The sequence below is a fragment of the Drosophila mauritiana genome, chromosome 3L, assembly GCF_004382145.1.
Source record: "Drosophila mauritiana strain mau12 chromosome 3L, ASM438214v1, whole genome shotgun sequence".
In the NCBI taxonomy this organism is placed as follows: Eukaryota; Metazoa; Arthropoda; class Insecta; order Diptera; family Drosophilidae; genus Drosophila; species Drosophila mauritiana.
Window position 1 is genome coordinate 10193119 of NC_046669.1, and position 27668 is coordinate 10220786.

At 37.8% G+C, this 27668-nt stretch overlaps 1 protein-coding gene across 20 annotated transcripts in view; it reads left to right on the forward strand.

The window, feature by feature from the left end:
- The first annotated feature begins 807 nt into the window (after positions 1 to 807).
- LOC117141641 (RNA binding protein fox-1 homolog 2) overlaps positions 808 to 27668 on the forward strand; it is a 77142-nt gene continuing 50281 nt past the window's right edge. For 19 of the 20 annotated variants that reach the window (XM_033305206.1, XM_033305209.1, XM_033305210.1 and 16 more), the window contains exons 1-2: positions 808 to 943; positions 2509 to 2856. In XM_033305206.1, the coding sequence (XP_033161097.1) occupies positions 2845 to 2856 (12 nt within the window). In that variant the 5' untranslated portion in view covers positions 808 to 943; positions 2509 to 2844. Of the gene's footprint in view, positions 959 to 2508; positions 2857 to 27668 lie in introns of all 20 variants that reach the window. The other variant, XM_033305197.1, reaches the window with a different exon arrangement.

Here is a 27668-nt window from a genome sequence, read left to right on the forward strand (position 1 = left end):
CGGACAACCGAAAATGAGGCTTGACACTTTTGATTTGGTTTTACTGGACCAACCGGACTATCCCAAAATTCTCCATTCCTCCTTTTAGGCCATCCAAAGAAAAACGGAGCACCATTTTCACCCCGTCCAACTCGACTGATGGCGCATTTTTGATTTGCCGGACCTCGGGGGGGAACGTTGTTTGTTGAGCCCATGTGATGGTCATATATACGGGTGGAAAAGCGGGCGAGGGAGGGAAAATCTGTCCGACGAACTGAGACAATGCCAGAAGGCGACTTTTTGATGGTCAAAAACGGGTTGAGAGATTTAAGAGGGCGGTATTTCGACTGGTTTTTGGTAGTAAAGCCAGAGGGATTTGGCTTTAAACATTATTTCCAAAGGAATGTTTTCAAATACTTTAAATGTGATGTTAAATATTGAAATTTTTAATAATTACTTTTAGAAAATTGTCGCAAAAGTCTTGAAAGATCTTAACAACTATCTCTGTTATAATCATGTTAAAGTTATAAATTTATATTACATGTTTATTCTGCATGATCTCAGCATTAAACTTATTCTTTTAACTTCTTGAAATCTCTTTATTCTGAGCTTTTTTTTCATTTGCACATTTTTTTTATTTTAATCCATTTTCAAACTTTTGAAACAGATTAACATTTCGATAGATGCTTATCGATAACAGCATGTTAAGCAACAGAGCGCATCTGACAGCGGCGCAACAGCGACGCAATGGTGAGCAAGGCACTAACGCCTGGCCAGCGACGAAAACGAATACGAAATGAAATGAAAAAACGGTTATCACAGTTGCGTTCTCTCGCTCTTCGCAACAAGTCGTGGGTGTCGGATTAGCGGAAAAATCGTAGATTTCCCAGTGGAAATTCGGCACGCTTGAAAGTGAAAACAAAACGCACGCACGCCTCAACAGCATCGAATAAATATATACAAAGTAAAATCGAGAACGGTACAATACAACAAACGAAATAATATAGCGCGTGCGTTGGCGGAGGGGGGGAGTTTGGGAAAGAAAAGCGGAAAAACCTGTGTTTATTTTTGAAATGCCAAAAAGTGCAGTGCCGAAAACGCGCAGATGAAATGAAATGAAAAGTTATAAATAAATATATATGCCATGCGGCTGGGCGGACGAAGAAGAAGAAGAAGAATAGGAGGAAGAAGACGACGAGGGACGTGATTTCTCTTTTTTTCGCCTGTCCGTAGTCTATGCCCCTCTCGTTCGCACACCCGCCCGCAGCATCCCATCGCACCTACATATGTGTGTGTGTGTGTGTGTGTGTGAAATAAGAATTAAACCAAAAGCAACAAAATACAAAATTCATTCACGGCGCACATGTTTTTGTGACCGTTGCTGTGTTGTTGCCTTTGCCGCCTCCGCTTCGCCTGCTCGTTTATCCTGCCATCCTTTTTGGCTGCGCTCTCCGTTTGGATTCTGATTCGATTTTTCCCACTCACAGCATCTCGCTCTCTCTCAGCTGCTTTGTTAGTCCGCCTTTCGCGAAAATATATATAGGACTGTAATAAAATCGGTAATAAAGTCGGACATAAGCCCATTGGAACAGATGATGAATCTCGTTTCATAAGCCAAATCGCAGGGAAGAGCAGGAAAGAGTGCAGACGCGCGAAAAGAAAAGTATCTCAGGGATGCGTAGTAACGCAGACAAGCAAGCCCTTTGTGTGTGATCAAAAATCGAAAAACAGACAACAGGAATACAGTCAACGTTCGATAAAGTGGATAATCGAAGGCGGGGAATCAAAGGCTTATTCTAAAAATACAGTGGACACATAAGAAGTGCAAGTCTTTTAGAGAGAGATTACAGAAAACGCTCTTTAAAGTGAACACTCAGTAGGCAGCTGTTTTCTTATGAAGCTGATGCTGTTTCATTTTAATGCTTGTTTTCTTTGAGATTAAAACAGAAAGTGAAACAAATATTTGTTATCAAAATGCGATAGCACGTTAATGATTACCATTCCAAAGCAATTTGAAATGATGAAATGAGTATTTGAAAACATGTAACCAACAAATAAATCGTCCAAACTTAGGCAATTTTTACTGTGACTGTCTGCTTCTTTTTCGCCGCCCCCTCTTCGTTTTCTCTTGCTCGCCTCTTTCGCATCATCTCTTTTGTCTCGCGTTTGCGCCGTCTTTTTTGCGCATTTCCCTTTGGCTTGCTGTTTCGGTTCTGTTTTCGTTTCGAAAAATAAAACATCCAGGGAGTTTTCAGTTCGGTTCAGTCAGTTTCCCAGGGGGCCAAAAAATAAAAGCCACCCCTATAAAAACAACTCAACAAGAATTTGTACTTTATATCGCCACATATCGCGCCCTCTCTCTCCCTCTCTCTCGCTCAGTCGCGCCCCGTCTCGCTCGCTCGCACGTGCGACATTGAAAAATATATATTAGTTTTGCGTGTGCGGAGAAATAATTTCCCATAAAGTGCAAAAGCGTGTTTCAACCCAAAATTATTATTTTCATTAATTTCTGACTTACGTATCTTGTAGTCAAAGTCAAAGTGTATCTCAAAAATAAAGAAAAAAAATATCAGAAGGAGAAACAAAATTGTGCCAAAAACCGAGATAAATAATCAAAAAATTCAAATCAAATTGAAATCTTAAAAATAAAAAACCAAATGGTATATTCGCCAAGCCGCGCATAAAGTGAAATATATAATAGTGAACTACCCCTGTTCTTGGTCAACCCCCTGCAAGTACACGCAGCGAAATAGTTGAGTGGCAAGACACACGGGAGAGGAGTCAACATCATTTGCGACGCCACTGTGAACATAAAAAGCCGTCAAACTGTGGGGCTCAGGGGCATTTTTCCTTCCTCCGCAAGGAATGTATTATCCGGTAAGCACAGATATGTCAGCAGCGCAAGAAATCGGCAAAGCACAGTGAAAACAAACATTGACAAACATTTGCGAATATAACAACCGGCTAGCGCAACAACAAAAGGCAAACGCAGCTCAATTGCGCTGTTTGTTTGTCGTCTGAAGTTGCAACAACAGTGGTCACTCGTTTAGTATTACCTGCAATGTGATATGATGGGGGATACCCTCACAATATTGTTCTCTACGCACTACTGGTTGAATATATAAATACCTAGTTAATACCTTAAAGCCCTATTTCTATTTAATGAAACTTTACTATTATAAATCAGCCATTCAGAATTAAATATACAATTATGAATTCTTTCATAATTTTCAAATAATATTAAAAATCAGCCATTAAGAATCAAATATAATATATTTTGTTCTAAACTTATGAATTCTTTCATAATTTCAAATTGTTATGAAAAATGAATATCTTGATTATATCTTTCTAATAAGTTTAAACAGCTAATTAAGAGAGTATATATCAGACAATAGTTTTAAAATTTCTTTTTAATTTAATTGGAATAAATCATATGCTATTAGATATTTTATGTGTTTTTTAGGAAAGTGTATTCATCACTTGCACTAGAGAAAGTTGCACAAGTAAAGCGATAGCTGTCCTAAGCTAATAGTACAATATTTAGCCAGCGGCCACTGTATTTTCTGAGCCACTATTTACTTTTTCTTTTGGCCAGAGTCGCAGAGTTGCTGGTTTGCTTTACTCTCGATTTAAGCCGCATCTTGGCTCGTGCTAAAATCCTTATTAGTCAAACTCTCTGTTTTACACACCTCTCCCTTTCTGGCGGCTGTTGCCGTCTCTGTTTGTTTACCTATTTGCTTAGACGACAACAAATAATGTCGAACGTTGTAGTCACACGTGTGTGAGGTTCCCCAAATGCAGAAAAAAAGAAGAAAAATAAACCCCTCTTAGAGCCAAATGTTGACTTTGTCTTCGTTTTCGTTTTATTTTTTTTTGTATGCGGGACAATTGTTTGATGGGGGAAGGGGTGGTGGGGGTAATTTGATAGCCAAACCAAAAATGCGGGTCGAATTTGCGGCTTTTTGGATTTCGGATTTTCACTGCCCTTTTTCTCATTAAAATCGAATATACACATACAATATATTCTTAATGCCAGCGACATTATATAATTATCTGGTCTCAATTTATTGCCTGTTCATTTGATACCTTTATTGTGTTAACAAGAATCACTTTTTTTTACGTATTGCTTGTATCTTTGGCAAATTTTCCCACGTCTGCGAATAAATTTCAATTTTTATTAATTTATTTCATTTGTCTTGTCTTCTCTTTTCTTTGCAGGTACGTTTGATATGCAAATACTATGGTTGAAAAACTACTCCAAAGTCGAATGATTGATAAGGAAGTTGGCCTGGCCTAAACATAGACTTAGACCACATTTTGATGAATGGCACAAGAAGCTGCTTTTGTGGTTAACGATGGGTTTTAATGATGTCAGACCGGTGATTTGACATTGAATTTGGTTGCTCAAGCCAGAACGAGTATTTTTCGGTGTTTGTTTTTGCAGAAAATTAATGGATACGTCCGTTGAATTGTTCTCTAATAACCCAGTTAAAAAAAATCTAAAAATGCAGCATTATATGTTTGTAGCTAGCTTCATTCTTTAGAATATCTAAATATCTAGTCATATCTTGAACTACAGACAAAATCTTTATATTTCATATATTTTGCAATCGTTCAATATCGCTGCCGCCCTGAATCGATTTCTAGTTTCAGTTTATTTCGCAAATGTCACTCAAATTAATTGCAATTAAAAGTTCGCCTGCCTGTCATCGTGTGTAGCAGTAGTAACTTGAATCTGAAACGTTTCGCACACGCGAAATAAATCCGCATCGCACACAGATTGAGAGGAAAATAGTTGAAAAAATAAAACCGAAATTGCGTCGCATTAAGTAAAGCCTTCCTGGCCTGGTCCGCCGATTTTTCAATTGAAAAATTGCACATAAATTGCATAAAACTGTTATACGTCGACGGCAGCTGGCATAAATTGTGTTTCAGATGTGGTTTTTATGGGGAGGTGGAGAGATCAGAGGAAGTCCATTGTGCGTGCGCAGTTAACCGCAAAGTTTTGGTCAAGACTTTGTATTTCAACGCAAACAGATTATAGCATTTACACACTGCGTATCGAGATTGTAAAACCGAGATGGGTTTTGAAAAAAAAAATATACCAAAAATCATAAAACATGGATCGTTGGCAACACTTCAGGGTCTAAAATCATGAAACGCACTGTATCCCATCATCTGATATCTCTGATTTTACATCTTTCGGTCTTTATGTCGGCTATTAATTATGTTTATTTTGCGTTTACAGCGCTTTGAAGGCTGTTTGGCATCTCAAATGATTTTCATGTACCAAATGACTTTCACTCAATTAGTCTTTCAAGTGATGTAGGCATGTGTCCGACAATTTCTTAAGTCGATTTTCCATTTTTTCCATTACCCGAAGTGGCCATCAATCCCACCACCGATTGGATAGGTTCTTGTCATATTTCAATTTCTCATTTTCCCCCTCCTTGATTGATGGCTCTGTATAATTTTTTAGGGGAAAAAAAGAGCATAAATGGGCAACATTTTGTACTATATGGGCAAAGTTATGTAGAGTAGAGTCCGTACGGCCCGCATCTAATTGAGTCCATTTCCATTTCCAGGGCAAATGATATGACAATTTATTTCAATTAAAGTTGATTTAAAAAATTGCCATTCCGCCTACAGTTCGCACCATCTCTTTCTAGTCCGGATCGCCTTGATAAGTCCGACAATAGAAAACCTTATTTAAATTCCTAAGTCAAGCCAAAAAACCGCTCACTAAAATTGTATAATATGTAGGTTACCTTTTACTTTCAATCGTTTCGATGATAAATTAACCGAAATGAAGCTCGTAAAAAGTATAAAAATAAGGTGCTCAAGATAAAATCTTCTCGTTTTGCGTAATATCTTTGGAATATAAATTGCAAATAAATAGCCAATTAACTTGGGATTTTTCGTATTTATAATACGCGTACTTAGCTTAATTCGCATAGGTGCTGTTGAAAAGCAATTAAATCGGGGCGCGATAATCCTAAAAAAAAATGCTCTTAATAATGCATGTACCAGTTTTGCACATTTCCAAATGACTTAAATAAAATAAGCAAACGAGTTAATTGAATATTTTAAATTAACACAATGCAAATTAGCTGTAACTGACAAGTTCACAGCTCGAGATGAAAGAGCCAAAGATAAACAAACGCCAACGAAAAACCGGCGGCAGTGTGAATGACCCAAACTTCGTTTTCCCCTCTCTCTTTCTCACTACCTCTTCCTCTCTCTTTCTGAGCCGAGTGAAACGTTTAAGCCAAGTTTCATGCAAATTATTCGGTTCAACGATTATGGAGCGCAGAGCGGGGGCCAAAAGCTAATCGCAGGTGTCAGTCACACGAATCGCAGGTATACATATCTCCCCTCGTTTTTCTTGCCCCAGCAATTAGCAAGATCGTCGCACGCCGGCTAATTTTTTTTTTAATTTTTTCTTATTTTTTCGTATTTTTTCTATGACTCAGCAGCAGGCGAACATAAGTTGGTCAAAAGTGTAACAGGTTTTCACGTTGTCATTGTAGTGCAGTTGCCAAAGTAACGGTATCTGTAGCAGACAGATCGAGGAGGTCAACTATATAGCATTAACTTGGTTATTGGAGCGATTGCATAATGGAGTTCTCTACGCTTCAGTGGGCAGCTCAAGATTAGCACTTCAGTCACTAGTTTATAACTATTTTCAAATATTCTTATAATGCAAAAGAAAGAAAATTCAGTAGATAAATGCAATTAATACAAATCTTTTATCATTATTATGGTAAATTTTTGTATCACCCCTCTAATTTGCTGCCGTTTTCACCAAGTAGCTGGTAATAAGTACTTAGCTGCGCTCTCTTTCAAATGCCTTTTATGGGGCTGTCAATTGTTTTCACTCCATTTCTCGGCTCCATTCAACTGCCATTCGTTTTCATTCATTAGCAGCAACAGTGCATCTGCTCTTTCGTCACACTTGCGCTAGCACATGCCATCTCTCTCGCTGCCGCTCTACCCGTCTCTTTCGGCCTCTATCTGGCTATTCGCAACGCCCCCACGTGCTTTTTGAACGCTTTTGATCGCTGACACAGTCGACAAATTTTTATTGCCGCCTCGGAGTCGATCTCGGACTTTTGTTTTGCTTCTTATTTTATTTATTGCAGCCGGCTTTTGTTTTCATTTATCTCGTGCTCTTCGCTCTCTCATACATGTTTTTTTTTAACAATTTTATTTCGTTTTGTTATTTCTATTTTGTGCGCTCACTGTTGGGCTACTAAAATTTACATTTTATTTGCATGTCATAAACGAGATTTTATTGTAGGCATGTCGTTCGTGCATGTATAATTTTTTGTTGACTTTATTTTTTTCGACCAAATATTTTGCTATTGAGTAATCGAGGAAAATGTCTACAAAGTCAAGTCAAGAACAGTGGGATTTGGTTGGAAAATGTGTTTGAAACATGACATATAAATACAGAGGTGGTCAAAAGTATTTACACAACGAGCTTTTTTTTCAATTGTCAACTAATTGAAAAAAAAGCTCGTTGTGTAAATACTTTTGACCACCTCTGTATGTTTCCTCCTAATTTCCGTATTGTATAAGATACATATTTTGCTGAATGAATAAGTAGATGCTTACCGTCTTTACATTTTCGTAACGCACTGTATTTCCATGCATTCAGTGAGTGCCCACTTGATTTAGCATTGAGTAAGGTTTTTTTAGTTTATTTTTAGGGTTGGTCAATAAATAAAAAGGTGGGCAAACAACTTTTGAATAGACTTATACAAATAATTGCGGTCTTACTAGTTTGTCAGAGTTTCAAGTGGATAGATAGGCCTCAACTGCAGTGATATCAAATAGGGGTTTGGTTATTCAATAATAAAACATGTTTAAAAAATTTCAATTAATTTTTCTGATTCATCACAACCTTTCTGAATTGAATACCAGCCGTGACATCCATTAAATTGCTAATCCGCACCTGAATCATTCCACAACCGGAAACATCTAGAGACATGCAGTCTGCATCTATTTATAGAATTGGCTAATGCTATGAAAACTCTCTTTGTTATTATCTTGCATAATTGAAAACTATGCATAATTTATGCAAATGCAATTAATGAACAATTAATGGAGTCTCGTCTCATCATCATCATTTTTTATTTACTTTGTTATTACATACAACAATTTATAGCTTGCATATTTTCACGATTTTTTGCCATAAATTTTACATTGGAAAAAATGCCAAAAGCGCGTTTGAAAGCCACTCGCAAATCACTTTAACGATTCGAGAATGCAACTTTTTTGGTTGCCCCTTTCGTTTAGTGCTTGATTTTTGTGTTCCTTGCAGTATATATATGTATTTCTATGTACATTTAGCTTTAATGGCGTCTCGAGGCACTCGCCTTTTCGATGAATTGAATTTATTAGCTAGCTGAAAAGTGCAAATTTGCTACTCGTTGCCACCCGTTTTGGTGGAAAATTGTGCACACTTTGCCTTAACTGCTGCCAATTAACATAAAGCGACAGCAGCGCCGGCAAAATAACAACAAGGTGAACAAGTCAGGTTGCAATGCAAAAGATAAATGGAAGATGCGCTCTGCGCTTTAATCTGAACGTAAGGGAGGGGTATAAGTTGCATTGTGTATTATACCGCCTGGCGCCATTGTTTCGATTGTCTTGACCATAAACGAGTTGCTGACATCATCAACCTGGCCAACTTGTGACCTTTACAGCCAGTGACCTTGATGGCAGCACCTTTTTCGCCGTCTCCTTCCCTTTTTCAATAACCTTTTAATTACTCGCCATGGCTAAAAATGAACATGCAATTGCAATGACCCAGAGCCTTAAATCGGTGGGTGCATCAATACCATTTTTATTGAAAATATATAGTATAAGAAGCGTATTTATGTTGGCAATAAACAATATGTAAAGATCAATACCCATTATAATGGCTATAAAGATGGAGGAGTTTAATTTTTATTATATTTTGTCGTATTTTTCCATAGTAATAAACTTTAGGCTCTAAAAATGTTTATTTGCATCTTTAAATTAAAATTTGATTCGTTTCTATTTTTAAACTCACATTCCATCATCTCTCATCATATTACAGATTTACAAATTAAAAATGTTATAACATTTCATCAATATTTTCCATTATAATTGCATCAAGCATATTATAATATTCATTGCCGTTTTCGTTCGTTTCGATTTCATAAATGCCTAAATATTTTATTTCTTCTTTTTCATTTGACTCTAAGCATACTGAATGTTTTATGTGGATTTTAATAGCCGCCTGCCTGTTTTGTTAGCAATATTTATTTAGTTTTAATTTGAGTGTTTATTGAAGTCTGTACAAAGGCGACCTTCAACTCCAGCACGATTTAGTCATCAATTTTAATTTATTAAAATTGTAAAGAAATATATACCCATACGGGCGCATATTAAATTGCAATTAACACGGCTGTTATAATGAAAATCTAATGGATCTAAAAAGGTTAATGCACAGCTGCACTCAGAGTGCAAAGACTTTAGAAACTTCTCTTTCGGAAAATGAATCAGCTCGCTATGGTTATTTTTATTTTAGGATTAGACATGTCTATTTCCCATCTATTTCCTTCTATATATCCCTCTGATTAACACACACACTCGACTAAATCTCATTTCGAACACTTCCTAATGGAAACCCAATCCTTAGCCTTTTAGCTACATTTTTTCTTGCCCTTTTGCTAATTCCCATTGATTGCGGATGCAGTGAAAGAAATTATATGTTCTCGTCCACTTGCAGGGTAATAAAATAATGTTTTACTCTTATTTTGATGTTCTATATGATGTCGCAGATTAAATAACCCGTCAATTGAAATTTATATATAGCTACAAGGGCTCTTTGAAACTTTGATGGTTTTCTTAACCTATCGGGTTACCATTTCAATCTGCCAGATATATTTCTTTCCGTGTCGATGGAGTCCATCCTCGAGTTTCCTGTCGCTCAGCCTGCCTGCCAAAATAGACAATTTCCTTTTCTTATTAAATGTTATTTGTATTTCACTCACAGCGAAATGAACGACGCTGAAAATGCCCGCCGCTTGACTATTTATTTGTTTTTAGCTCTGCCAACACCGCCCCGTTCCAGATCTCCAGTTTCCCAGTTTACCAGTTACCCCGACATCCGAACATCCCAACCCGCCTGCCCGACATCCCGCCTGTCCTTTGAACATCATCCAATTACACAGCGAACCGCACCCGAGACACGTGTGCAGCATCTGTTACCAGTTTTGTGGGCCACTCGTTCTCGGCATCATCGATTGATGATGGCGTCTCGCTGGAAACGGTGTTCTGTGCACAGAACGGTCCACTAAAGTCATCGTTTAGGTTTTTCGGATTGCTGAAGTTTGGCAACGGCGCCCCTATCGCGCTGACATAGCTGAAATGGCCCCAAACTGAAAACATTTTGTAATTGTGTACCCTGCAGCAGACCCTTTACCCTACGAGTATTCATCGTTTCTTTTTTTTCTGCACGACGCTTGAAACAAACCAAATTGCGAGTCCGTTTCGCTTTCGAAACATATGGGAATGCCGCAAAACACTTGAAAAAATAGTATTCAATACTTTGAAAACTTAGTTTTGAAATGGGAAACTCTGTATACTGATGCTATTAGAACATTAATCAAGAATTTTGTTTTTAGATTGGTATCTTTTAGATAATCAAGCTTTAATAATTACTACATTGAATTCTTAGATTGAAATCTTATTTTAAGGCAGTTATATTGGCTTGAAACTTACTTTTTTCTCAGTGAGAAGAACAAGATGTAACGAACCGGAACGAAGACGATGGTTGTCCTCATGGGTTAACAGTGGACCTGGGGTCAGGGTCGCCCTTCCGTTCCACGGCAAGTGCAAAATAATGGCCAAGAAAGAACAACAGCGGCAAGGAAACTCATACATATTATATTTTGTACCTTTCTAACCGGGCTGCAAAACATGAAAAAAAAGTAGAAACAGAAATGAATAAATGGCAGGGTGGCTGGCAAAAAGGGGGCGTTGCAGTTGGGTGGTTGATGGGGTGACCCGAGCGCCAACCCCCAAGCAACTTGGCATCACCATTGTGACATTTAAGAGGCTCAAGAGAGGGCGCAGCAGCAGCAGTAGCAGTGGCAAGCTAAAACAAAACCCACGCACACACTACCACCCCATGCCCCATGCCACATGCCCCTCGACCCACATAACCCCCCAACCAGCCATTAACGGGAGCACCCACACCCACACCCGCAACTCTCAAAGCAACCCTCGGGGGAAGGCCACCAGTAGTGAAAGGTGTGAGAGTCGAGTCCTTTGCTCAGTGTGTGGCCCCTCAGGAGCTCCACGGGTGCTGGATGCTGGATGGATGCTGTGTAAATCTATATGTGTATACAAAAAGTATATATACTATGGAGGAATACGTGTGTGGCACCTTTGGAGCGCTGCATACTTGGTGGTATTGGTGCTGCTTAAAATAATTAAAAATCAATATTTAAACTATGCAATGAAGCCTATCAGGCAACTCAAAGAACAGGCAAAGCAATCAGGAATATATAGAGATGACGACTGATGGGATGGTTAAAATAATGTTAAAATGGAAGTACTTCAACCTGCTCTAGTTTAAATTCTGCACTATCTAACTAACTTTTAAAGGTTTAAAAATTAAGCTTCCCCAACATTTCGTTGACTAAATTTAAATATTATTCCGCTGGCATATCGCTTTAATTTATTATTTACGCCTAAGACTTGCAATGATACCAGCAATGAGGCACATCAGAAATTGTGAATACCGCCAACCTGCTTAAAATTTCTAAAAGAAATTTGCATAATTTGCGATACAACAAAAATGAGAGAAGAATTTAATTATACAATCTCCGTATTACATAATTTCTTGCAATTTGCATATATTTTCACGAAAACGCCCATTTTATGGAAAAGCCCCCTGAAGCAAAACCACAAAATTATTCCTCGAGAATTTAAAAATGATTTAAACATTTTTGTGTTTCATTCGCAAAGTCTGAAAGTCAAAATAATCGAATCAATGAAGCAAGAACAATTTTCGGATTTTATTTTAATTAAAATGAAACCGAATGAAATGACTGATAAATTGGAGCAGAAACAAGTCAAAGACTTGTCTTGAAATATGCAAATATTGTATGAAAATACATTTTACCTGGCTATAAATAACGTTTGAGCCCGAATTCCTCACAGTGGGTGGCCAAAAAGCCAGTTTCAGAATAAATCACTTAAACGCACGTATATATCAAATAAAATACTTATAATTTGCGAAACAAAAGGCGAATGTGCTGACGACAACATCAATTGAATTATAAAATGGGGCAAAATGTGTGCTGCAGAAATTTGACTTTGAAACAAGGAAAATTTGTTGAATATTGGTAAAATGTTGGCAGGTGCCTTTTAGCTCATATTCAAGTTGTTTGCAATCCTATGAATTTAAATGTTCATACATAGAAGAGTGACCGACATTTTTTGGGTATTGAGTTTCCTATCTCCGGTTGCCTTTCATTGGACTATATTTAATAAAGCAGTTAGTAAACGCTTTGTTGTTAAATTATAGGGCTTTTCCCTTCAATATTGGTCATTGATTACATTTTTCTAAGTCAAATTGCCCACACAATATAAATCTGTAATGTACAAGCAACTTCTGTAATATATTAATATATCCTGAACTTTCTCCATATCCCGCATTATAACTGAAAAATCCGCATCAGGTGAAGGCCTAAAGGTTCATTTAATGCTCGTCACATTTCGCAGAGTGTGTTTTCGGTCTCATTAGATAAATCCCAGCAGCATGGCAGTATTGTGTATTGGGCAACATTAACGCCAACTGTCAGTCTTGCGGGCCAATGACAATTAGTCTGCTGATAAGATAAGCCCCCAGAAAGCTGCTGCCTAAACCAATTTTGGTTGGTCGGATTTTGGGTTTGTTTTGTTTTTTTTGTGGTTTGGGGAACCCCTTTTTATCTCAAAATTAAATGGCGGCAGCTGTCGCACGCACACGCCCACACACACACACGCCCCTAGACATCGAACTTTGACTTTGAGTGCGTTTGCCATTTTGTTGCCGCTTCAATCAAAAAAGTTTGCCACGCAAAATTAGTCTTTGTGTTGTTGCGCTGTTTTGTTTGTTTAGCTATCTACGTACATATACATATATGTAACTGTCAAAGCGGGCTAAAGTTTTATATCTATTAGTTTGCCTGCCAATCAGGGTTGTGTGTTTGTGAAAGGAATTTTATTGTGAGGTGCGGCATGACGGCGCAAAAAAATGGTTTTAAGCATCGAGTATCTTTCAGATACATGCAATCTGACAGCTTAATTTTTGTACTTCTCCCAATTGAAGTCTTCAAAGTACGAGCACATTCCATCGTCTCCCCCGAAAGCCAAATAAGAATTTAATTTACAGAGAATTTTCAGCATTAATTTACATTGTCCCCCTGACTTGATTGCTTTGCGTCCTCACATTCCCCATATATATCCGCCATATATTCATGCGTCATGTGTGCCAGCTCATCTCTTGTACGAGTATCTGTATCGCCAGCCAGTGGATCTCCTCATTTTTTAAATACCCCGAAAATTGTTGTTAATTACGCTGTGGCAAAATGTGGCCTGGAAAATGGGTTTTCTACCATGAATAAAATATTAATTAAAGACTTTCCTCGGACATACGCACACTGACCCCAAAAGGAGGCAAAAAAAAGTTGTGGCCCCTCGTTGACCAGATTTCGGTTGGATATTGAGGGCAAAAAAGGAGGTTTTGCCTTCTGACAACTTTCCATGAAAATTTATTAAATGTCACAGGCAAAACTGATAATGAAAACAACAACAAAAAAAAAATGGTATGTGTCAATTTTCCTTGTTTTTGCGGTCCCCATGCAAAAGTAAATTAATTTAAAATTTGAAAAAATCTGCTGACAGCTGGGAGGCGAAAAAAGAAGAGGGCGTCTGACTCATTCTTTCTATTGAGTGTTTTTTTTTTCGGTTAGTTTGGTTGATTGAATTTTTTAGTGCAGTTAACGAATATGCCCATTTAATTATGAACGACAGTTTTTATATAAAGCAAAATGTTATGTGTAGCTAAATAGATGGGTTTCTGCTTATTAAGTACGTATATTAAACTAATTGTTCGGGTTTTTTTTTCACTACAATTTACTTAGCTACATATGCAAAGAACACTTTTTAAGTTATTAAAGTTATAGTAATTGCATAGAATGGCTTGTTTGTACAGAATTGAAATTTTGTAGTTGATTGCAAATCATAATGAAGTTAGTCTTACTGCAGCCGCACATAATTTCGAAATACACTGGCAAAGCAAGTTGGCATCTGTTTCTGCTGACAGCTAATCTAATCTATGAGGATGCTTATCCTGTTCGCAGACATAGATATATGTACATATATATATGCTCTAAACATAGAGGTTCAGTTGCAGCTGGCGTAGAAAATTAGGCACTCGAAAATTTGGGGAATAATTTATATACACATATTAGCGTATGTGCTTGTGTATGTCGTCAAGCTGTGCAATTTTCCGAGTTCCTTGGGAAGTGTCGTAATAAATTTGTGACTGAAGACAAACCAAGAACTCGGCAAATAAACTTTTGCTGTGTTTGCGCACTTGGCCTGCCTTGGAAAATGCCGCCTTGTCATGTCGACTGCAAAATCGCCCAGTTTATAGAGATGCCAAGTTGTTTGTGCTCAAGGTGTCGGATTCATTGACTGAGAAGTTTGCACAACTCAAGCGAAGCGATATAAACACATTTGAGTTATATGTATATGGAAAGGTCCGAGTTTTGGGTGCTTTGATCTCGCTGCTGCAAAAATTAATTAACCTCACAGCCAGGGCTTAGGCATAATAAATCAATAATTATAAGTCAAGCCATCTTGCCCATCATCTTTTTCCCTCTATTTATATACCCATAAGCTAAGCCATTTAAGCCATTTGCCATGGTTACCCTCAAGCCGAAAGATTCTTGTTGTCAGTTCATTAGGTTAATTAAAAGTACAAAAAATTTTCTGAGGGTTTCCTGCTGTCATCGAACCCATCATTAGGCCAAAATCGAAACCACAAAAAAATAAGCAATTAGAGCCTAAAATGATTTGTTCTTAAACAGATTGCCTTACAAGCACTTTGCGGCTTTTGATTTATATGCCTGCCTGCTCAAATTTTCGAACAATTCAATCAGCGCAAAAGGAAACGCACACACAAAATAATATAAAAAAAAATAATTAATCAAGATTTTGCTTTTTTTTTATGGATGTTTGCTGTGCAATAATTTAAAAGAGAACGCGCGCAGAACGTATTCTTATTGGGTTTCGACTTTGAGAAATGTTTGCACGCTTGAAGCGATTTGTCCTTGAGTCGAGGCTGTTCAAGTCGAGCTCAAAGCCCTCAGAGTCTCTCTTGTTTTTTCCCTCCTTTATTGTATATGTATAAACATATATACACACGTTTTTTTCTTCTTTTTCTGGTTAACTCTCGCGGCTGTCTGGTCTGATTATGACACTGCCAATGCCTCTCGAAAAAGCCCGGCTTCTTCGGCGTTAGAGGAACCGGAATAACCAGTGGAAAACTGCGCCGACATCATCAACAACAACAACAAGAAGGCAACAAGCCACAGATAAACAGAAAACTAAAAGCTAAAAAAAAAAGAAAAAACACCAGAGCAGTAGGCAGAAAAGCGAATTGCGGCTGCGAGTGCATTAAACTCGGTTAGTGACAGTGAAAGTGGTTGGCGCAGTTGCTAACTGGGCCTGTCGACTGGTCCACGATTACATGACCAATTTGAATTTATGGAAAGGATTGTGAGGCTCGCTCCTAGGGCAAATAAACATGTTACTCAATGTTAGTTGTAAACCGAGCGATTGGGCGGGGCAAAAAGTATCTAAAGATCTTGTTGCGGTTGTAAGCCAAGAACGTGATGGTTATTTTGGACAAGTCGTTTCAAACTTTGCAGCATTTGAAATAAACTTATTTAACTTTGTGCAGTCAGTAAATGTTATTTGTGCCGATCGTCACTAGGTTTTTTTTTTAATTTTTCAGAGGTGTTTTTATTTGATATTTATTTATCTGTTGATTAAATTCAACTTTATGAGGCTACCTGTGAACAGAGGAAACTCAATTTAGTTTTTCAAATCCAGCAATTTTTATTTGGCCATTGATTTTATTACCTAAAAATTGAGGAAATCTCGCGAATGCGTTTATCTATTTATTACCAGATACATACATGCAGCGAGTATTGCATCACAGATATGGCAGCGATGCGCGCATAATTTGCAATTTCCTGTTGCAAAGCAAAGCACACCTCTAAGTGCAGAGGCAGAAAAAAGAAGGGAGTTCGCATCGCCAAAGTGACAACGATTTTTTCATATTTATTCAATTTTCGTCATACGCTTTTCTGGCTTTTTATTACTAATTTGTTTTTTTTCAATGCGCGCGCGAGTGGCAATAATTTATTCAATCAACGCAAAAGCCAACACCAAACGAGCACTCACATGGGGCACTCACGCAGACATATGGATACCCAAACACTCAGATACCCAGACACTTGGCACGCGGAGAGCCTAAATTGTCTAATGATGCCATCATTTGAGGCGGACACTCGCCAGGCAGCGTTTTACGATGGCCACGGATTGGGCCTGGGACTTCTGCTGCTGGGCTAATAAAAATGTACGCATTGTTGCCTGGGCCATGAGGCAAGTAGAATTTCGAGGGGCAGGAAACAGGAAGCAGCACTTGATGCGCAGTTATGAAATACAAAAAGCAAAAGATACAATATCTGAATACACGAGTATCGCTGTGGGTATGTGTGCGCATGAGGGGTCGCGTCGGATTGATGGGCTGTGTGGCAACAATGGGAATGCCTATGCTTACCTGGTCCTAAGTGGTGCGCAGATACCGCCGAGCTATTTCATAGATACAACGATTTTCGAGGCATGGGGAATGCCTGAGTCGAATGTATGAGGTGCAGATAAGCATAATGTATCTGCAAATGGAATATAGGAAATGAAGACGGAAAGAGAAATGGTGCCATTATAATATGCGCGTACAATTCAAGAGAATTTAAAATGATTAGGTTATTGAAAGAAAATATTAATAACTCTTTATAAATAACGTTTATTAAGTAACGTTATGTGTGTTATTGCTTATTCATAATCTACTGTATGATTGACGATTCAAATTTTTTTAACCTTTATTTTGGCGTTGTCGCCAACCCAATTGGCAAATTCAGATTTTTTTTTAGAACAAGCCATCAACAAATCGTGCACATGGCTAATTGCAATTTGTTGCGCCTCGCTTTTGGCACCTGATGGGCCATATTAAAGCCAAAGGCAACATGAATGTATATGCAAACCAAGGTAGATACGTACATATTTATGTGAAATTGAAACAAATTTCTAGTGACAGATGGACATAAATAGACCAGGGCGCTTGCACAAGAAGAAATTATGCATACCATGTCAAACTTTTGTCAAAAACTATAAGTATAAATGCCTCTTAAAACAGCTTGTAAACTTTCCAAAAACATTCTTTTGTGTACAGAAATCTTAATTTAGAGATTCAGGAAGATGCCTTACAATTCTGTTCGGATTTCTATCTGCCGCATAATCCCTTAAAGCTCCGACAAATTCTTTTCCCTACCTCATTTAATCTCTCGACTAGAGGGACTTCCTCTATCATGTAACCCACTCATGTCCAGCTTCAATGAACTGACAAGCTTACATCATTAGCGAGATGGGGTGAGAAATGTGGATGGAATGTATCCACTCCCCGCTGTCAGAGAACTTATGTGCTGGCATTTTTTCTTTTTTTCGGTGGCTTTTTCTTTCCCCAAAACCAGCGATGTAACCAAAAAATAAAACAGCACTAGAATCGATGAATCTACAGTGCTGTTTTTGTGCTTGCCGCATCGCTAATTCGAAATCATCCATCAAGCTGGCAAAAAGGCAACTGAGGCATCTGAGGCAACCCACCAAAGAGTCATTCAGTCACTCAGGGATCTCGTTTTCTTTTTTTTTTTTTGGTCCGGGAAGACAAATGCAATCTCCTGACTGCTGTCTCCTGGGCGTGTCCTTTCCGAGGGCGTGGCAAACGGTTCTGGGAACACAAAAACACAAGAAAAAAACAAAAAAGAAAATCTCCAAGTAACGCCGAAGTTTGCAACTCTTTTGTCTGATGACAAAAGTTTGTTGTAGGCGCTGCGCGACTTTGACAATGAATTTAGCCTTAAGGCAGAGGCAAAACAAAGCAAAAGCCTGGCTGGGACAAAATCCTGTTTTTGGACCAGGAATGAAGGAGAACTGGTTTTCGGGTTGTGGGTGTGGAACTAGAGTGCAGTCTCAGTCGACTACGTCATCAAGGCAGCTGCTTGTATTTTTTTTTTAGCGCTTTTAGTATTTTAGGTTTTTCTTCTTTTTGTTGTATATTTCGCCTTTGTGGAGCGAGTACAATAAGGCAACTTGACTGGGCGCTGACAAAGCGAGATTGATGCCCATCTAGGGCATGTCTTGGTCGCATTCGGGGCGTTGATTATATTGATGGGTGGCCGGCAGGAGCAACTAGGCATCTCTGCCACGAACAGGTAACAAAAAAGACAAAAAGTCCAAAAGGCTGAATGAAAATGAATGAAAGTGGGGGCGGTATGCAAAGGAAAGCATTGAAAATGTTGAAAGAATGGTGCATAAAGGGTGTTCTTCGTGTATATTTAGCACGTGATGTAGATATAATTCTTTTAGAATTATTACATAGATCTATACTTTATCTAAACTACCCAGATTGAAATAGTTCATTAGTCTTTTCTGAACTCTAATTTATATATTAGCTCTTTTAATTAGAACTTTGTCTAAAATGTCAGATAATTAGGGCTTATAATTATTTTTTATAATATTTATCTTGAATGAGTGTTTATACTTTTAAATTACAATCCCAACCGTATCCCAAGAACCCACTGTAATGACGGGCACTCAAATCTGGGATCATCCCAAATGAGAAAGGCCTTCTTTAGAAAAGCATACTTCTCATAACCATAGCTAAGAATTTTTTCGGCTAATTTGTGCTAATTACTTATTCCCTCTTCTCTTTGCAACTTTTTCATTACAGGTAAGTTTGAGGAACTCATAAAATTGCGCCAGAGCAAAGTTACCTTGCGAGTGCCGTGCCCTCGAGAACTTTAATTAGTAACAAAAAAAATATATATAAAAAATATATTCACGCCTTCGGAGAAAACTTTGGACTGGGATTTGGTCATAAATCTTGCAAAACACGAAAGCAACAGCAAACCAAACAGGTGCTCCATTGACCAAAAGTCCGGTAAATTGAATTAAGATGAAAAGCCTAGCCGGCGATAGAGAGAGACGGCAACAGCACGAGGGCCGCTGTGCGAGTGAGACGCAGCGTCAACAACTTTTTAATGCCTTGGCAATTTTATGCTTAATATTTCGTTACCTGCATCAAAAGTACGAGTCCCAAGTAAAAGTCAAGACCCCTGGAACAGATGCTCCAAGATTTCCCCAAAAGATAAACAAAACAGAAAAAGGAAGCGAGAGAGAGAAGTGTGTAGAGTGAGTGAGAGGGGTGGATCGGTAGGCAAAGGTAAAGACAGGGATGGACAGTTTTAAGCTTAATAAGATCAAAATCTCTGCGGATTATTTCGTACACTTTTTTTGTGCCCCAAACTTTTCTTACCTTTTCGAGAGCCACGCCTCTCGCCGTCCGCTTGTCTTGGGAACTCAAGGCCCCTTTGCGGTTTTTTGGTCAAGACACGAATTTCGTATTTTATATATTTTATTTTTTTCTTGTCTGGTGCTTTTTTCTTTATTCATTTTCTGCATTTTCCCTCTCTTAAGTCAAAAGTTTGTTCTGTGTAAATTATTCGCAAAGCAAACAACTCAAAAGCCAAGCGGGGAATCCTTGAGGGGATTGAAAAATTTGTGGAGGGTGCAGCGGAGCCATGTGACATGTTTTGGCAGTTTTTTAACAGAGATTAGAACGTCGTACAAGTTGTAACTTTTTAAGCAGCAGCAGTAGCAGCGCAGCAGCACAAAAACATTTCCCGAAGAGAGCGACTGCCACAGAAAAGTTTTATATTCATTTCCAACTTGTTCCGATTTCAAGTGCTGCAAAACATTTCGCAGAATGAATATTTAATGCCCCAGGGTTGGGGGGTGTGGACTATGGAAATCATTTGACACGTAGAAATCTGTTCTCGATTGTCGGTAAAAAAAAGAAATAATGCAAATGACAAAATGCATGCATATGGAAAAGTATATAACATAAATGTACTCACGATGATGATGAGGATCGCAACCCGTCATGTTGCTTAAATTGCGGCATAAAAAATAGAGCTCCCTGCAAATGCGGCGCTTATCTTTTGGCTTTTTTCAAACCCCTTGAAGCAGAAAGAAAAATTGTCATTGTAACTACATAAAAATGAAATGCAATAAAAATACCCGCAGAAAACTGAAAACAGAAGCAGAAATAAAACAATAACAATTGGAACAACGAAACCAGAAGGCAACACATAAAAATAATTTCAAATGTGCAGTCGGGAGGGAAATAGGGAGATAGACGGTGTAGGAAATAGAGCACAAGAGAGAGACGGCAGGATGATTTGGGCCAACGGGAAGTGCTAAACAGTAAAAAATTCTATAATCATTTTTTAAATATTTATATATAAAAATGACATATTTCGCATTAAAAAAAATTTAAAGACATTAAAAAGTTTTTATATATTATATAATAATATTTATTTAATATATATATTTTCAATATATTGTCTTCCCTTCGTCCGCGTTTTTCTCACTGCATCAAATATAAATGAAAATTGTTCGCTTTCGGTTGTTGTTTTCCCCGTGTGCTTTTTTGCTCGATTTATATTTTGCCACAGAAATGAAAACTATTGAATGTCAAACAAAAACGTGCAATCGCAATCGACACAAGCAGACACGCACGCATACATATACAGAAATTCAGACAGTCGGAGATATTAAGGAAAACTTCACGGAAAAGTGGTGAAAAGAGGGGAAAAGCAGTCGCGCACACACGGCGTATACTTAACGAAAATATTTACTCGCTCAAAAATGGTTGTGGGTGCACATGGTTTTCCTTGTGTGTACGATTTTACATTGAAGATTAAATGGTTTTTTATGTTTATTGCACAAATACTTTTATTATTATTCCCGTTAGTTGTTATTGCGGTTTTTCTTCTGCTTTTTTGTGTACCAATAAGTTTGATATCGCCGATACCGCTTTTCCACGTAGATAAAATTTCGATTTGTGAATTGGGAATAGGAGATGGAATAAATGCAACTTAGGGTAAGACCTGCAGTTCATTTTTGGATTTTACATTAAACGAATTGGAAAAGTAATAAGCAATAAAAAAAAATACTTTTTAATTAAAAGTGTTATTTTTTTAGAATCTCATGTAGCTGGCTGAAATCAAATATTCGTTAAGAGCAATCAAATAGTTAACTGTTTGCACTTTAAATTAAATATACATTTAAAATTCTCAACATTCCTGAATTCCAAATTTATATTCCCAAAACGTATAGAATTGAAATTTGATTGCTTATATTCTGTTATGCAAACCAGGCAATTGCATTGTTTTTATCGCTTGACTTATTTGAATTTCTAATGTTGTCTCCTTTCGAAACTCCCACAACTAATTTCGCGCACAATTAAATTCAAATTCGAATCGAGTCTATAAATAAAAGAGTATGCTATTTATTTTTAATCCCCTGCCTTGATAGATGTGTGCATATTCGCGAATATCCAAATGGCAATCGATCAATGCAAAATGCTTTTTCGGCTACGACGCCCTGACCTTGAGAATGATTTTTGGCAAAGCTCGTTAGACTGATAAATGCGTTTCAGTTGCATTTCCCCCAGACATAGACATTGAGTATATATCGATGTTGGTCTCGTCTGAAAAATAGGATTGTTTTTAGCCATGTCATTGTTGAATTAGAGCAGCGGAAACAATGCGGGATCTTGTATATAAGCCTTTAATACATAAGAACTGCAATTGCAATTTGGTATATGAACAGTGGTAAAAACAATTTATTTGTGGTTCTTAGCGTTTTTATTCTTTTTTATTAACAAATAGCTCTTAATTTAAAGGAATATCCATGACAAGGTGACAATTTAAGCCGCCATTTAAGCCTCTCTGAACGCCTTTCTCTTTTTAATTCCATTCCCTAATTAATTGACAGATTGGCTTAAATTTTCCGGCAGGCAGGAAAAACTTTTGCACTTGTTTGCCGAACGGAAGGAAAATTCGTCAGGCCCTTTGGCCATGTTTCGAAATCCACTTTAGCATAATTTTTCCCAGCCCTTTTGGGGCGGCGAAGAAAAGGAGCGCTCTATTAAACGCTTATCGTTCGCTTTGGCTTATCCGCAGGCCAGAAACCATCTAGCGGAAAACCCCTTGCAAACTCCTCTCCCCTTTTTTCCTTTCCCTTTTTCCGAAATAAAACTTATTGATTAAACGCGAGGCAACAACTAAAACTCAGCCAAGGCGAGGGAAAATTGCTAAGGCGGCGGGAATGGGAGTCGGGACAAAATACCGAACCGACACGCGAGCCAGCAATTTTCCAGTTTAGTTTTAACACCAGCCCAAGGCAGCTTGTTTTTTTTTTTGGTTTTTTTGTTTTTCTTTTGTGTTGGGCTCAAAGGGGAGTGAGGGTGAGGTAGCGCTAATAAGCCAGTCAATTGTTGCTGTTGCTTTGGCTACACACACAAAATTTGTGCTGGCTAATGGGCCAATACAAACAATTTACAAATTTAACGCTGTTTTTCTACGTCTCTATTAGAATGGTTGGAGGGGTAAAGAAATACATGCTTTGTTATAATAAAGTAATTAGTTTTAATTCAAACAAAACTTGATTTCATGATGAAATAACATTTGGTAAGAAGTGCCATTGCTATTTATGGTGGCGGTGAAGAAATCACTAGAAGGTTCACAAGCCAAGTAAACAAGCTATAATTATACTATTATTATATTATATTATGCAGCATTTTAAGACGACTAGAGGGGAATTTATAGCATTTAAAAATATTTTATAATCAAATTTAAGATTCCATTATTTGGTGAATTAAAAGCGCCTACTTATCTTTTTCATTAGTTGCAAAGAATATCTTTTAAATGAAATAATCATAAAAAAATAATACAAGCATTAAATTTACCCTGAAACCATTCTATAGTTACTTTCAGTAATCCTGTTTCCCGCATTCGACGGCAGCTTTAATATGCAATATTTTAATTAATTTTTCGCACAGTCATGCAAAAATAAAAACGACCAAGAGCATTTCCCTTTGACTCTATGGCACCAACAAAAATCTGCAAAATAAAAACAAAACCAGATAAAGAGCCTGAAAAAAAATCTTTTGCTCCTCTGCGTCTGGCGCTGAATTAAAATTATTGTAGAACGGGTTTCCCATGGGCTTTAAACATCAAACGAAATGGCTCAAAAGGCTGTGATTTATTTCATTTTAATTTGTTTTATTTTAATTTTGCATCCTGCATCTGAGTAATTACAATTACTTTTGTTGGCCTCTCCCATGGGTAAGCTGTCAAAAGTTGACCGAAAACCCTTTTGGCGCTCACCTAACAAATTATGATCTAATTATTTGGCTTAATTGCCCTGTCGTAACTAGAAATTGAAATTGAGTTTTGCATAAAATGTAATTGGTTCGAAAATTTGCGCAGGCAATCAATATAATTCGGAATATAAAATTTACAACATGCGAAATTAAATTTGTTGTCAAATTGCATTTGATGTTAACATGAATTTATTGTCGGATGCGCTTTTTCTTCATATAATTGTAAAATAGCTTTCTTTCCATTAAGTTTTTTTTTTGATTGCGTACAATGATTTGTAAATTGTTTTGTCAGCATGGGGAAATAAATAATTTCGATTGTAATTTATTATCCGACAAAATTTAGTTTAGCTGTGCAATTTCTGGTTTATTTGCTTGATGTTTTTCTCACAGCGCCTAATGGCTTTCGTTTGATTGGCTTTTGGTGACATTGGTAAATTCAAATGAGTTTTCCCCTTTTCAAGCAGACAATACAATTTTTAAACTGCTGACAGTCACAAATTATGCTTTGAATATATTGACAAAGCAATTTCCACATCCTTAGGCCAGGTCTCAAATTTCATATGGGCCACAGGCGAAGGTGGTGCATATACTTATATGTATATATAGATCGAGATTTTTTCTGTACATCCTATTCGTATAAGCTGTCAATAATGTAGGCATGTGAGTTGAATTCTGTCTGCCAAGCGCCAAATGCTTAAACTCTTTGACAATTCCAACGATAAAAATGTGTCAGAAGATTTTCAATTTCCCCCCAGCTTACACTATTCAATTTTCATAAATTCTTTTCTTGTTCTGGTTTTTTTTTCGTTGTGTAGGATTTCTTTTTTTTTTTTTGGCCATGTGCCAACCGACTGATTTACGGCAACTGGGGAAATGAAGTGAGGGTGGATGAGTCTCGCTGACTCAATGGGGACTTTTTGGATCTGATGGATGGCTGATGGAACGCTGACTACGTAAGCGGAAGTTGGCAGTTTCAATTATTTATTTAGGTCTTTTTTTTTGGGACGTTTCCTAAATTAGTTGCTTTTGTTATACAAGCTGGCCAAAATATTATTTTCCCCTATTGTGTTATGCAATTGTTATCCTATTTTCGGTTTATTTTTCCGACATTAGCTCGGCAAAGTGGTGGACAATTGCAATTGTTGCGCTGACCTCGCCACCTCTTTTGCCCGTCTGATCCCATCTGGGTTCTTTTGTGTGGCATGTCAATCTCATGCCTATGAAGAGGGCGGCTCTGGCTTGTATGTTGTGTCATTTAAGTGCCTCATAAAAGTGTCAACTTGTTGTAGCCAAACCCCCTTTTCCCATTCACCATGTCCTTTGTCCAATTCGCTTACATTCATAGATACATATATATATAGATGGTATATACGACCTATATGGTCAGTGTGTATGAAAGGATTTCATTTCGTTTCCTTCAGGGTTTTTTGTTTTCCTTGTCGGGTGTTATTTGTTCGCTTTTATACCTCTTTGCTAGCCAAATGTCGACTCCTGTCCTGCTGTCTACCTATCTCTATCTGCGCCTCTTGCTCCATCTCTTTCTTTGGCTCTCCACTGCACTTAATACATATTTTTGTCACCCTTATCTGGGCATGGACGTCATGTGCCGCTTTTTGCCTCCACAACCCGATAACATTGTCTGACTTTCAGGCTCAGTGTGAAGTGGATTCTATGATGAGTGCGGAGAATGGTTTCTACTGTTCCGGGATATGACAGCCTGGGGGCCTGTTATGATTGTCATGTGAATGAGTTGTCCAACTTTTAAGCTTTTGGGGACTCTTTAAAATGTTGGTCCTTAAATGTGCTTTATAAGTAACCACATCCTCCTTCTCCTTGTGTTCAGAGAACTGATTTTAAATTAAAGAACTTAGTTAACATTGAAAACCAAACGAAAAAAATTACTTGCATGGTCACACTCCGCCTAGTATAAGCAAAGTGTGACCATAAACTCAAAATCTGCGCATATAATAGTATCAGAATGGATACTAGGATGCGCATCGCATCCTTTTCATGGGGTTCATGAGATAGCAAAGTTTCGCTGTTGCAGTTAACCCCTTGCTCGTCCAATTCCAATTATAATTTACACATTCAGACCATTTGTCTTCGCCGCTTTGGTTCTTGGAGACGGCTACGCGACATTGCCATAATTTAGCCACTTGGCCGTAATTTAAAGCAAGCGCTTTCTGACATTTCGTTTTTACGACTTTTTAGCAACTTAATAAAGTGTTCTTTCTGTTCTCCCAGCCAAAAAAAGGAACGCCCAACCACCCACGCACCCACACATGTGCATATACATAAGTTGAGCCCTTTGCAGACAGTACGTGACTTCCGGCCAAAACAAAACGGTTTTTGTTGGTATTATTTTTCATTTTTTTTTTCGGTTGCCAGACATTTTATGATAATTTATTTGATTATTTTCTTGTTAAAGTGCAAACTTTGTCATATTCTTGGTGCTCTCAGCTTTTTCTTTCCTTGTTTTCGTTATTTCGCGCTATTTTCTCTGTTGGCTTGGTAAAAGTTTATGCATGGTGTATGAAAAATCGTCGACGGAAACGGAAATGTTGCACAACATATGCGCCAGTGCGGAGTTTTCTCTCCAACATATACATTCGCATGTATGTGTAGGTATATGAATAGATATCCTTGTGTTTACACAAGTGTGAGCAAATAAATTTTATTGCATATTTTTCGGCGCCACATGACGGGGCAGCAAACGGAGTGGCAAGTGCTATTTATGTGGTGTCCTATGCCATTTTGATTTTAAAATCAATTCTTTTTTGTGCATTCCAGTCGTTGGTGTTTTTTGCGGCTTTTTCTGCCCTAGCCATTCAATCAGCCAACAAATGAAATGAAAACTCGAGCCAAAGTTTTTCCCCCTTACCTATTTTTTTTCTATTTTTTTAGTCCGTTTGTTATTTGCCCTGTGGCAGTCTAGTCAAAAGTTTTGTTTGGCATCGGCAATATCCTGGCGGCAGCTGTGGCTCCCCTTTAACCTTTGCTTTCGTTTGGATTTTCCGGCTTTTTCTACCTTTTAGCTGCATAGGTGAGAGACGAAAAACAGCAATCAAAGAGAGCCTTTCGATGCATTTTCCCAGCCGCAGTGCTCTTAATTAATTTTTGCCCTTTGTTAAATTTTTTCTGTGGCTGAAAAAGTTGCTCCACAGAATCGCATTTGCTGCTGCTTGATATTATTTGATCTCCCGTTTTTTTTATTCTATTTTATTCCATAATTGAAATGCATAAATTTTATTTCCCAGCCGTTCGCTTTATTTACCATATTAAAATAATATTTTTCGGTTTGCCCGCATTTCCATTTTGAATTCCGGATTTCACTTGTGTGCGTTATGCCATTTGTGTTCCCTTACCTCTTATTCAAGTTTATTTCTTTTGCTCGATTTGCGTCCGCGAATTAAATGCGCATTTTGAGCTAAACAATTATATTTTTTTTCTTTTTTATTATTAGGGAAGTTCTTTGTTGGGTGGAAAAAGGGGCCGTGGCATCATTTGTTATAATTCCGGTTGCGGGAAAATGGCAAAAAGTATTTTCTTTTTTTGGCCGCTCTCTCGACAGCGGCGGAGTTTTCTTTCCGTTGTGCCACCTTTTGCGGCAAGCATAAAATACGTATTTGTGCTGACAGCCGGGCGCAGCTTTTTCGCCAACTTCTGGCATTGTTTCCCCACTTCGAAAATAAAGGAATAAAAAGGCAATAAAACATACCGACTGAGGAGAGCAAATGAGACGGAGCCGGAGCAAAAAGACATTTCCCCCCGCTTGATTCCATTTCCACTTTCCACTTTTCCACCAACTAATTACACGCGTTTGCATAATTGCCCGTCTTTCGTTCAATTTGGTTTCATCGCTCGATTCACCATTTTCCACTCCCCATTTACCACTCCCCACATTCCACATTCTGCGGTTGCTCCCCTTAACATTTTGTAAATCTTTAAAGTTCTTTTAATTTTCTTTGCTTTGGCGCAGTTTTTCAACTCATTTCTCATGCATATGCAAATGGCATGCAAATTTCTCATTGCATACAAGCAGGCGCTGCAAAAAGTGCCAAAGTTTTACAGTTTCGAAACC